General features: G+C 39.1%; 1 protein-coding gene across 19 annotated transcripts in view; it reads left to right on the top strand.

The window, feature by feature from the left end:
• dock7 (dedicator of cytokinesis 7) overlaps positions 1-12362 on the top strand; it is a 52283-nt gene that overhangs the window by 23650 nt on the left and 16271 nt on the right. For 4 of the 19 annotated variants that reach the window (XM_079628623.1, XM_079628627.1, XM_079628612.1 and 1 more), the window contains exons 22-36: positions 103-272; positions 2742-2834; positions 3766-3855; positions 4279-4374; positions 4490-4630; positions 5188-5301; positions 5388-5555; positions 5667-5818; positions 6039-6208; positions 6338-6492; positions 6879-7061; positions 7285-7441; positions 7557-7653; positions 8234-8251; positions 10223-10276. In XM_079628623.1, coding sequence (XP_079484749.1) covers positions 103-272; positions 2742-2834; positions 3766-3855; positions 4279-4374; positions 4490-4630; positions 5188-5301; positions 5388-5555; positions 5667-5818; positions 6039-6208; positions 6338-6492; positions 6879-7061; positions 7285-7441; positions 7557-7653; positions 8234-8251; positions 10223-10276 — 1858 coding nt within the window. Of the gene's footprint in view, positions 1-102; positions 273-2741; positions 2835-3765; positions 3856-4278; positions 4375-4489; positions 4631-5187; positions 5302-5387; positions 5556-5666; positions 5819-6038; positions 6209-6337; positions 6493-6878; positions 7062-7284; positions 7442-7556; positions 7838-8233; positions 8252-10222; positions 10277-12362 lie in introns of those variants that run through there. The other 15 variants (XM_079628630.1, XM_079628616.1, XM_079628629.1 and 12 more) reach the window with 9 other exon arrangements.

Below are 12362 nucleotides of genomic sequence, written 5' to 3'. Positions count from 1 at the left end.
TTTCAGCTTGATCTTTAAATCTGTGGCTTTTGGTGTTTAAGATTGGTTAAATTAGTTATTGCAATGTGTTTCTTTTTTAATGTATTCTGTTCTGCATGTTAGGCCCAGGAGGATTGGGTGGTTCAGTGCATTATGCCACAATGGCTCGTTCTGCTGTTAGACCTGCAAGCCTCAACCTTAACCGCTCTCGTAGCCTTAGCAACAGCAACCCAGACATTTCTGGCACTCCCACTTCCCCAGATGATGAAGTACGCTCCATCATTGGCAGCAAGGTAAGTAGACACATTCTTAGCTGCTCTGTTGGCTATTATACTTTTCTATTAATATTATAGACACGTCGTCATAGTTCATATACATATCAAAGTGTATTTTATTAGTGCTGTTGAGACATTCTTTGATTGCTCCAGCTACTGTATTCATTATTCTTATGAGTACTTTTATAGATCATTGACTTTCTGCAGTAGATAGCTGACTTAGCTGATCAGCATTTCCCAATGTTACAGGTCAACCTATAGCTCACCAGAAAGACAAACTTTAGCTGGAACATTTTATGGACTTAACCCATGTTACACAATCTTGCAAAAAGGAAAAACAAAAATTAACTGTAACACAATGAATGTGTGGTTGAGAACGGTGGCCAAAATCCATTCTACAGTTTGCCGTTGATGAATGTGTAGCTGATAGCTCGGTGATTTGTATGCGCTGACTTCTTTGCTGTAGTGCCCAATTGACTGAATAAATTATGCAAATCGGGTAAAATGCAAAATTTAATAACAGATTTATTATTCCACCATAAATAGACTGAAATCTTTGATTAAGTATGTGGCCGTAAATAAACTTTATCTGAATAAACAAAGTCTGACAAGACTACGTTCAAAACTACATTTTACAGTATATGTGTGTGTGTATATATATATATATATATATATTTTTTTTTTTTTTTTTTTTTTTACAAAAATAAATGTAAATTCAATTATTGTTTTTTTCACTGCTCCAAATTTTTCCAAAATTTTTACATGGCAAATCTGTTGAATGTTCTCATGGAAACTTTAGAAGAATTTACTACACACACCTGTCAGAAGTTTGGGGTTAGTACGATTTTTTTTTGTTTTTGAAAAAAGTATCTTATGCTCACCAAGACTGCATTTATATGATCAAAAATACAGTAAAACTGTAATGTTGTGAAATATTATTTCAGTTTAAAATATCTGTTTTCGATTGTAATATATTTTGAATTGCAATTTATTCCTGTGATGGTAAAGCTGAATTTTCTGCATCGTTACTCCAGTCTTCAGTGTCACATGATTCTTCAGAAATCATTCTTGTTGATTTGGTGCTCAAGAAACATTTCTTATTATCAGTGTTGGAAAGTTTGCTGCTTAATTTTTGTGGAAACTGACATTGTTTCCATGTTTAGTTGATAGTCTAGAACAGCTTTTATTTGAAATAAAAATAATTAGTAACAATGTGAGTCTTTAAATGCATTTTTGGTGAACAAAAGTATTGAATTCTTTAAAAAAATATATTGCTAAGCCCAAACTTTTAAATTGTAGTTTATTTGACATGCTTTTAATAATGAACCACATTCTTTGAACAGTTTTTTTTAAACTTGAAGTTCACTTATTAATATGAAGTTCAAGTATTATTGGTGCTAACCACTGATCTTTTTCTCCCCTGTTGTATGAATGAAATTAATCTGATTTCACAATCATGCGCTCTGTGTTAACTGTGCCAAACTTAAGCCCAAAGTATACTTTAACCATCCGCTTTCGCGACGGACCGCACACTGTCTGCCAGACGTAATTTTCGTCATCAGGAGGGTCCGCCGACCTCCACACGCACCGCATACAAGATGAAAGTTGATACCGAAGAGCCCACTAGTTGGCAATATGCAGTCGAAAAAGAGTGCAGAGAGAGCGATACAGAACAACATGCTGTTCCAAGAACAGTAAACAAAGCAGCATTTCATTCTCCATCATTAATGTTTTGGCTCTTCTTCTAAACTTTGCATACAATAGCGAATCTGATACTTTTCTTCTTCTATTCTACCAAGCGAATGTCGAATGACTTGGTGCTGCCCTCTGACGATTTGTAGAGTATAGTAAAGCAATTGTACTGGCCATGTGTGGAACTCGCGTATCTGCACTCATCGAGTATACTTTAAAAGCTGTGCGGACACGACTGTGTGCGAGACGGAGTGGAATGCGGAAAATTAAGTATGCCCGGGCCTTAAGCCTTTTTATACCATGGTCTGGGTGAATACTCGATTCTGATTGGCTGCAGGGTGTCCATTAAAAAGTGATGTAGGACACCTAGTAAAGGAGTTCTAAAATCGTTAGATTTCAATTGTAAAACGAATTAAAATATAAACTAATGTTTTAAAAATGTGTTATTTGGCAAGTGAACATGGTATAAGCGGGTTAATGCCCTTCGAGGTGTCCATTGTCAGGTATTGATGAGCTTCAGTGGAGGCAACCGTCCTCCGCTGCGCGCCTCACGCCTCGCCGTCGTCCATTAATACCTGACAATGGACACCTCGTCGGGCATTAACCCTTACTTATTTTGTTACTTAAAGATGCTTGATACTCTAACCTGTTGCTGTTCAGAAATGACAAATTAATATAAACTAACTTGCTCCCTTGCACACTTGTTTCATTGACCTGTAACCTTTGACCTTTCACTGTTCCCTGACTTGCTTGCATCTTGCCTGTGATCCTTTTGATGCCACCCTTGGCTTGCAGGGCTTAGATCGCTCCAACTCCTGGGTGCACACCATGGGGTGCAAAAGCGCCCCCTGGGGGACCAGCCCTGGCTCAACATCCGATGCTAATCAGGTCATTCTGACTATCCCAACCCCGAAATACTAAACAGAATCCCCCTCTTCACACAGCCCTTCCCAGTAGCACTAAAACAGCATTATCTAATAACTCCATGGCACATTTCTCCTTCACTGCATTTTCCTTTTTTTAATTTGTCCTCTATTTTTTTTGACTTTTTCAACCCATTCACTCTTCTAAAACAGTTATCCTCAATGCTGCCTCATTTTTCTTATTCACCATTTCACTTTAAAAAGCATTGCATGGGCAGAACTAACCAATTTCCATTTTCTTTCTGCTTGGCATGTCATGATATGCTGCATGCACATGTGTGCGTGTGTGTGTGTGAATGTTTTGTTTGTCTCGTGAAACTTTTTTTTATTTAATTATTATTATTTTAATAACTGGCACCTGGTTAAGGCTAATCATTTTATTTTCTCATTACTCAGTGCCTGTAATAGTCTGATTCATTTAAAGCAAGCATACATGCATACATGAACGCATGCGTACATACATAAATACGTAGTATGCATCATTTATTTATCACACCAAAACACTTTTTAAAAAAAATCTCTTCAGTCTCCTTATTGAGTAGACTTTAAAGTCACCATATCCCTCATAATGGCAATTTATCTGATGAAAACTATCATTGTTCAATTTAATAGTCATTGTATTCATATATTTTTTAAATCTATTGTAATATCAGAGTTTTTTCAGTCTTGTGTGTGTGAGAGTGAGAGTTAGGTGTGAGCGTGTGCGTGTGTGTGCGTGTGTGTGCGTGTGTGTGCGTGTGTGTGCGTGTGTGTGCGTGTGTGCGTGTGTGTGTGTGCGTGTGTGTGCGTGTGTGTGTGTGTGTGTGCAGGTATTGGTTGTAGTTGGTGAATGGCACCACATACTCCTGTCCTCCACACTAATCTATTGTCACCCTTCCATTCATCCCCACCCGTAGGCCATGGAGCGCAGTGGCAATCGCATGTCATCGCACACTGAGAGCTCCAGTTTCTTGCAAACATTAACAGGACGCTTGCCGACCAAAAAGGTAGAGACCCAATTCCTGGAGAGCAGGAGTCGACCCTCTCCTCACCTGCGCCTGTCTGTCTTGGGATGACTGGATGTTGTTGTTGTTGTTGTTTTGTTGCTGTGATTGTCATGTTCTTGTGGATGCTGGGTACAAGATCTTCTCTTTACTATGAATGCCACCTGAAGACTGTATGAAGAGGGAATGATGTGTCACTTGTGGTCATTGTTGGTCTTGCCCCAGTAACGGGTACTGTTTGATTGGGCTGTTTATTTGTTCAGTGTTTGATCCATAGAATAATGAATCCTCCCCACTCTTGCAGCATCCCAATGGACATTATGTCAAAGGATCGTTTCATATCCCACACTAGAACTAAAACACAGTGACTTATATGCAGTGTATTTGGTGGTGAATGGTTCTTTGATGGTTCCTTCCTGTTCTCAGCTCTTTCATGAGGAGCTTGCCCTGCAGTGGGTGGTCAGCAGTGGCAGCGTGAGGGAGGGAGCGCTGCAACAGGCCTGGTTCTTCTTTGAGCTCATGGTAAGAACTAGCACACCCATACGTTTTCATGCTTCCTCCTTTATGATCAAAAGTGTAGCATCTGCTGTTGAGGTTGTGAGAAGAACAGTGTGTTCTTGATCTTTTCTCCTATCAGGTTAAGAGCATCATACACCACTTATACTTTACTGACCGACTGGAGTCTCCCAGGAAGAACCGCTTCCCTGAGCGCTTCATGGATGACATCACTGCTCTGGTTAGCACCATTGCTGGTGACATTGTCTCACGTTTCCAGAAGGTGAGATTTTTTTTTGTATCTGGTAGTTTTTACCTTTTTTATTTTGCTTTACGTATCATTTATTGTGTGAAAAATAAACACACAACGGATGCTGCGTTAAATGCGTTTAATATTTTTAAAGCGTTAAACCGAAAAAATCACACATATATAAATATATATTAGTGCTATTTTTTTCAGTTTAACGCTTAACAAATAGTTAACGCATTTAACGCAGCATCCGTTTAGTATTAGTATCAGTGATACTGGCCTTCATTCATAAAAATATGCCATTTAAACAAGTATTTAAAATAAAAGCTACTTTTATTGTTATAAATCTTTTGATATTTCTACATTCATTTGGAGATTAACTGTGAAATTATTAAAATATTAAAACTTATGTTAAAAACATATGTGTTTTTAACTGCGGTTAATCACAATTAATTATAGAAAATTAATTGTGATTGATCTAGTTAAGTTTTTTTTTACTCAATTGACAGCACTTATATATATATACTGTGCCCAGAGCCAAGTGGTGAGTTTGCAGTTTCATGTTTGTCTTTTCTTTACTGTCTTTTCAGGATCTTGAGTTGGTGGAAAGGCTCAACACCAGCTTGGCCTTCTTCCTCAATGACCTCCTATCAGTCATGGATAGAGGCTTTGTCTTCACTCTCGTCAAAACCTACTGGAAACAGGTACCTTGAAAATTGAGCTCCAAACAACATGCTACGCTTTTTACACATTGTCTTTTCTGATGATCTTCTGTTCCTCCGATTCCCAGGTGTCCACCAAGCTCTATGCACTACAGAACCCCACTCTAGAGTCTCTGAGACTGGATTTCCTGAGGATAATCTGTAGCCATGAACACTACGTCACTCTAAACCTGCCATTCAGTCTACTTACACCCCCAGCATCCCCTTCTCCTTCAGTCTCCTCTGCCACATCTCAGGTATAAACACAAACGGAGAAAGGTTAAACTGTGATAAATTCTAAATAACAACAAAGTTGGATTATAAAGACTTTCTTCCCATTTTTTTTCTTTCTCATTGTCTCCCACCAGAGTTCTGGTTTCTCTACCCATGTGCAGGACCAAAAGATAGCCAACATGTTTGAGCTGTCTGTGCCCTTCAGAGAGCAGCATTACCTCGCCGGGCTCGTTCTGACAGAGCTGGCTGTGATTCTGGACCCTGAGGCTGATAGCTCAGTACCCTGGTGTGTGCCCTATTTCATTCTTTCATGAATTTTTGTCATTTTAATATACTGTATATTAAAGTATTTTAATTTATTATATATTATATATATATATATGTTGTATTTTAATCGTTTTATTAATATATCATTCGTTTTAATACAATTTAATTTAAATTGTAGGGTTTTTTTCCATCTGGATTTTACCAAATGTGTAATTTGACACTCTCTGCTCTTGCTGTAGGATGTTTGGTCTCCATAAGAAGGTCATCAGCGTTGTTCATAATCTGCTGTCCAGTCATGACTCGGACCCACGTTATGCTGACCCTGAGGTCAAAGCCAGAGTCGCCCTGCTCTACCTACCACTCATAGGCATTGTCATGGAAACCCTTCCTCAGCTCCATGATTTCACTGGTATGTGTGTACCGATATATATATATATATATATATATATATATATATATATATATATATATATATACCCATGTTGTTGTTTTTTTGTTTTGTTTTGTTTTGATTTTAACCTTTCTTTTATCATCACAGAATCCCATAATCAGTGGGGGCGTCCTGTTGGTCCAGGTACCGAGGAGCAGGAAGCTGAGGGTAACAGTATGATCAGCCAAACTGTTGCCATGGCAATTGCAGGAACATCTGTGCCACAGATGTCACGGCCTAGTAGTTTTCTGCTCAATCCACAGGTATTTTGACCTCACTGTTCTTAAGAGATATTTTTTAAAGATGTTCTTGATGTTAGATTTCTTTATCCTATCGCAGCTTAATATGAAGAAACACTTACATTTACATGCATTGTTATATTGCATAAAATATATAACATCAAGTTTAAGTTACCCCCCCCCCCCCCCCAAAAAAAAAGTTTTTGTGAACATTCTTTTTTATTTTCGTAAATCTTAAGCAGCCATAACTTCTATTATTATAATAATTCTTCTGAATGAAAAGAAAATATTTCTTGGTGTTACAGGCAATTAGACCAAAGCAAAGTTAAACAACATAAAAGCTTCATCATGCAATGTATGAAAAAGAAGAAACCAGTCCTTTACCAAAATCTATACACCTTTTTCTCCAGGCCACCCGTCAGCATGGCTCGTTCTCGGCTGAGTCCAGTCGAAGTCTGCTCATCTGCCTGCTGTGGGTGCTGAAGAATGCAGATGAGATGGTACTTCAGAAATGGTTCACTGACCTGTCTGTCTCCCAGCTCAACCGTCTGTTGGACCTGCTCTACCTCTGTGTCTCCTGCTTTGAATACAAGGTTTGAATAAACTTCAGTTTTAACCTAATGTATTACGTAACGTAATCAGAAGTTTTAGGTCTCTTGTTTGCAATATATCTATTGTCTCATTTATGTCTGTTTACTTTTCCATTCATCTCTAAATAAATACACACAATCTGCTCATTTACTGTATATCCCTACACCTGTTGAGTGAAATTAATTAGTGTTTGTGTGTTTCTACCCATCCATCTCATACAAAAAGGCCCATTTTTTATTCATGCAGGGCAAGAAAGCATTTGAACGTATGAACAGTCTAACCTTTAAGAAATCTAAAGACATGAAGGCCAAGTTGGAGGAAGCCATCCTAGGCAGTATTGGAGCCAGACAGGAGATGGTGCGGCGGAGCAGGGGGCAGCTTGGTCAGTTGGGAAAAAAAGGGTCAATGTTCTGTTGGAAATAAGTTTCAAAACTTAAATAAAGGCAATTTGATCCAATTTGATGTATGTTGCCGTTTCTCTATCCTTTCCTATACAGAGAGAAGTCCATCAGGCAGTGCTTTTGGTAGCCAGGAGAACCTGCGCTGGAGAAAAGACATGACCCACTGGCGTCAGACCAGCGAAAAGATGGACAAGTATGGTTTTATTATTAAATAAATAAATAAAAATTAAGTGTGTTTCAGAGCCAGAATGAAAGTATGTGAACTTTGACTTCCTTTTCAATTATGTAACTTTGCTGATACAAGTACAAACATTGTAATCTGGTCATCATATAAGGCCAGTAGTTAGATCAAGAAAGAAGGAAAGAAGGAAAGAAGGAAAGAAAGAAAGAAAGAAAGAAAGAAAGAAAGAAAGAAAATATAATTTTAATAATACAATTTAATAATTTTTCATCTTTTTTAACTATTTAAAAATAATATTTAAATTATTTAAATGTTTTTAAATAAAGACATGCCATTTATTCTTTTTTTAAATTCACATATTAATTATCTAAATTGTTGTAATTTAGTAATTAGTTGGTTTGCTTTATGGATTTCTTGCATTGTCTATGTGTTCTATATGTTCATATTGAGAACACTGCCTTTTCTCCCTCCCATAAAACTATTAATTTGATCACATTCATAATAGTGTGATTTATTCAGAAACAACTATTAACCATTTGACCTCAAATAACCCCTTTATTTGACCTTGTTCTTTCATGTACTGTGTGTTTAGGGCCCAGAGATCAGTCAGGTATTGTACAGCTGAAGTGTTCTTTGCTTTCAGTGACCCTTGCTTTGCTTCAGACCTGAATTTAAAGCCCCTCCCCCTCTTGCTTTTGTCCTGCTCTCCTCTACTGGTGCTTAGATTGGTTTGGATGCAGTTGTTACTGACCACAACCTGATTCTGCCCCCAGTGTGTGTGTGTTTATTTGGGGGGATGGTGTAGGATGCGGCTTGGATGACATGACCAGTGTGTTTATAACAAGAATGCAACATGAATCTTTAAGTTAACCAGCCTCTCAGATCCCATAATTAGCTGTGTTACTAAACAATGTTAGCCTTTGTTTTGCATTAGAGAGCCTAAGTCCCTCCCCTTCCGGTGGACCACCATGGGACCTTATTTCGGAAAAAATATTGTATGGTAGTCAATGGCGAGAGACAACAAATATTTTGATCTCGTTTGAATAGTGCCATGAATTACACATATGATGTTTGTCAATTTAAAAGATACATTTTAAAGTCAAGAAAGTCGCAGTTTGATGTAAAACTGTTGAGGTATAAGACTGTAAAAATACGTAATTACAAAGACTACAAACCCAAAAGGCGCACATGTGACGTCATACCTTTTCTCTCAATGAATGAAGCTAACTTTACTGAAGCTAACATCTATTTTTTCTATAGTCTTACGTTATAATCGTAATGTTACGCAGTCATGCCTGAGTGTTTTGTACCAGACTGCACACATACGAGCAACGGATGGTGACGTACATAGTGCGAGACGAGTGATGTAGTTCATTGAGCGATTTTCACATAAAACTAAATGTTACTCTTCTGTTTTATGACAAACTGCGACTTTCCTGACTTTCATAATTATCTTTTAAATTGGCAAACATCATATGTGTAATTCAGGGCACAGTTCAGACGGAATAAAGTTCAGACGTCGCCATTGATTACCATACATATTTTTTACCGAAATAAGGTCCCATGAGCCGGAAGCGGAGGGGAGGGACTTAGGCTCTCTATTGCAATGTTTGCTGGTGCCACTTGATAGTGTTTTGGCAAAGAATTGCATAGGTTATTTTCTATAGTGAAAGCTTTTGATTGTCATTTTGAGTGCTACATGATGAATATAGTGTTTCTATTTGTATGCTACATGGTGAATGTAGTGTTTCTATATACAGTGTAGTAAATACATCTTCATATTAAGTATTTTGCTGCTCTTTTTCATGCACCCGGTTAACATGCACACCCTGGAAGTTTTCTAATGCCTCTTTGGGTTGCGTCTCCTCAGTTGAGAACAACTGGTCTTCATTCATTTCTCTGGTGGTTATTGTTTGATGTCATTGAATAAAAGGCCTGACTTGGCTCCCCTTTTCAAGGGGACAAGCACCAGGCAGTGTGGGTGCTTCTGAACTTTCCTACCTTTTTCAAAACAATCCCATTCAGCGGGATTTCATATGGAATTAAAATAATACATTTTATTAAAACCCATTTAAAACGCTACTCTACCTCCTGGAGCCGCTGTGTGCAAACTGATTTTCAATATAAAATAGCATGTAAAATAAACTTGCATTTGAATAATTATGCAAATTTTAAGAAAAATAATTATGCATTTTATGGTTTATCGGTGAAGTCTAACTAAAGAAAGGACTATACTCAATTTATACTCAAGTTTAATTTAAGTGCTAATGCAAGTTTAGTTTTTTTTAGCATGTACATTTTAGATTTGGCTTGTAAAAAAATGTGAAACATTCTGATGAGCAAAGCCTAATCACGGATTGCACAATACATGTACGTAGTGAACCTCCAGGTGCAGAGATGCAGTTTAACAATACAGTTTTATACCACATTTTCAAAAACCTTTTAACAACAGTCCACCCTCTCTGCTTCTAACAATAATCAGCCAGGGACATGGCTCTCTCCTTCCTTAAAGCTTTGGTTTGGGCTATGATACAGACAAGTTTGTGTGTGGCCTCTCTTGAATGAATCGTGTATCATACAGGTTTAAGGGAACCATACCACACAATGGGAGACGCCTGGAGCCCTTCTTAGTTAGGTGTGTAAGCTCACTAGGATATGCTTGCACATAGTGTAAGACAAAGTGTAAAGATTCAGTAAAAACGTTTTTTTTTTTTTTTATATACATTTTAATATTTCCTTCCGTCGATCCGTCCTTCCCTCCCTCGATCCTTTCCTCCGTTCCTTCCTTCTTCCTTCCTTCCCTTCTTTCCTTCCTTCCCTCCGTTCCTTCTTTCCTTCCCTTATTTACATTTACATTTATTCATTTAGCAGACGCTTTTATCCAAAGCGACTTACAAATGAGAAACAATAGAAGCAATTAAACTAGCAGTAGACCAACAGTATGTAAGTGCTATGACCCTTCACAGTACAATCCAACGTACAGTACTTTTTTTTTTTTTTTTTGTTAGAATAGAGAAGAGTGTGTTAGTATTACCGGATTAAATGCTGCCGAAAAAGATACGTCTTCAGCAATTTCTTAAAAATGGGTACGGACTCAGCGGCTCTGGCTGAGTTAGGCAGATCATTCCACCAGTAGGGAACAGTCATGGTAAAGGTCCGAGAAAGAGATTTTGTGCCTCTTTGAGATGGCACCACAAGACGGCGCTCACTTGCAGAGCGCAAGTTTCTGGATGGCACATAAGTCTGAAGTAATGAGTTCAGGTATGAGGGAGCAGTGCCAGTGGTTGTTCTGTAAGCAAACGTCAGTGACTTGAATTTGATGCGAGCGGCAATCGGCAACCAGTGCAATTTTGTTAGGAGAGGAGTGACGTGTGCTCTCTTCGGCTCGTTGAAGACCACTCTAGCTGCAGCATTCTGGATCAGTTGCAGAGGTTTGACAGTGCAAGCTGGGAGACCAGCCAGGAGAGCATTACAATAGTCCAGTCTGGATAGAACAAGCGCCTGAACAAGCAGTTGTGTAGCATGCTCTGATAGGAAGGGCCTGATCCTTCTGATGTTGTACAAGGCAAATCTGCATGACCGGGCAGTGCTAGCAATGTGATCTGTGAAATTCAATTGGTCGTCAATTACAACTCCAAGGTTCCTGGCTGATCTTGATGGAGTTATGGATGACGAGCCTAGCTGAATGGTGAAGTTGTGATGAAGTGCTGGGTTAGCCGGGATTACGAGTAGCTCTGTCTTCGCAAGGTTTAGTTGAAGGTGGTGGTCCTTCATCCAGCCAGAAATGTCTGTCAGGCAGGCTGAGATGCGAGCGGCTACCGTCGGATCATCAGGCTGGAATGAGAGGTAGAGTTGTGTGTCATCAGCGTAGCAGTGGTAGGAAAAGCCATGTTTCTGAATCACAGATCCTAGTGATGTCATGTAGATGGAGAAGAGAAGTGGTCCAAGCACTGAGCCCTGAGGCACACCAGTAGCTAGATGTTGGGTCTTAGACGCCTCACCCCTCCACGACACCCTAAAGGACCTACCCGAGAGATAAGACTTGAACCACTGGAGTGCAGTTCCCGAGATTCCCTTCATCTTTAGGATTGACAGGAGGATCTGGTGGTTAACTGTGTCAAAGGCAGCAGACAGATCCAGCAGGATGAGAACTGAGGACTTGGAAGCAGCTCTTGCCAATCTCAGAGCTTCAATTACTGAGAGCAGAGCAGTCTCAGTCGAGTGTCTGCTTTTGAAGCCAGACTGATTGCTGTCCAAGAGGTTGTTCTGCGTAAGAAAGGAGGAGATCTGGTTGAAAACAACTCGTTCAAGTGTTTTTGCGACGAAAGGAAGAAGAGATACCGGTCTGTAATTCTCTAGATGTGCTGGATTTAGAGTGGGTTTCTTAAGCAGTGGGGTTACCCGAGCCTGCTTGAATGCTGTGGGAAATGTACCAGTGTGAAGAGATGTGTTTATGATGTGTGTGAGTGTGGGTATAACAGAGGAAGAAATAGCTTGAAGTAGGTTAGTGGGAATGGGATCAAGCGGACAGGTAGTAGGGCGATTGGAAAGGAGGAGTTTGGAGACTTCTGTCTCTGAAAGCAAGGAGAAGGAAGGTAGAATGTGTGTGTTAGCTGGTAAAATGTGTGTGTTAGTTTGTGGATTGGTAAATTGGCCGCTGATGGTGGTAGTTTTGTTTATGAAGAATGAAGCAAAATCATCAGCTGTTTGGGTAGATGAAG

The sequence above is a fragment of the Phoxinus phoxinus genome (assembly GCF_949152265.1).
Source record: "Phoxinus phoxinus genome assembly, chromosome: 11".
Classification (NCBI taxonomy): domain Eukaryota; kingdom Metazoa; phylum Chordata; class Actinopteri; order Cypriniformes; family Leuciscidae; genus Phoxinus; species Phoxinus phoxinus.
The sequence above is the reverse complement of the archived record's forward strand: the minus strand, read 5'-3'. Positions and strand labels throughout refer to the sequence as shown.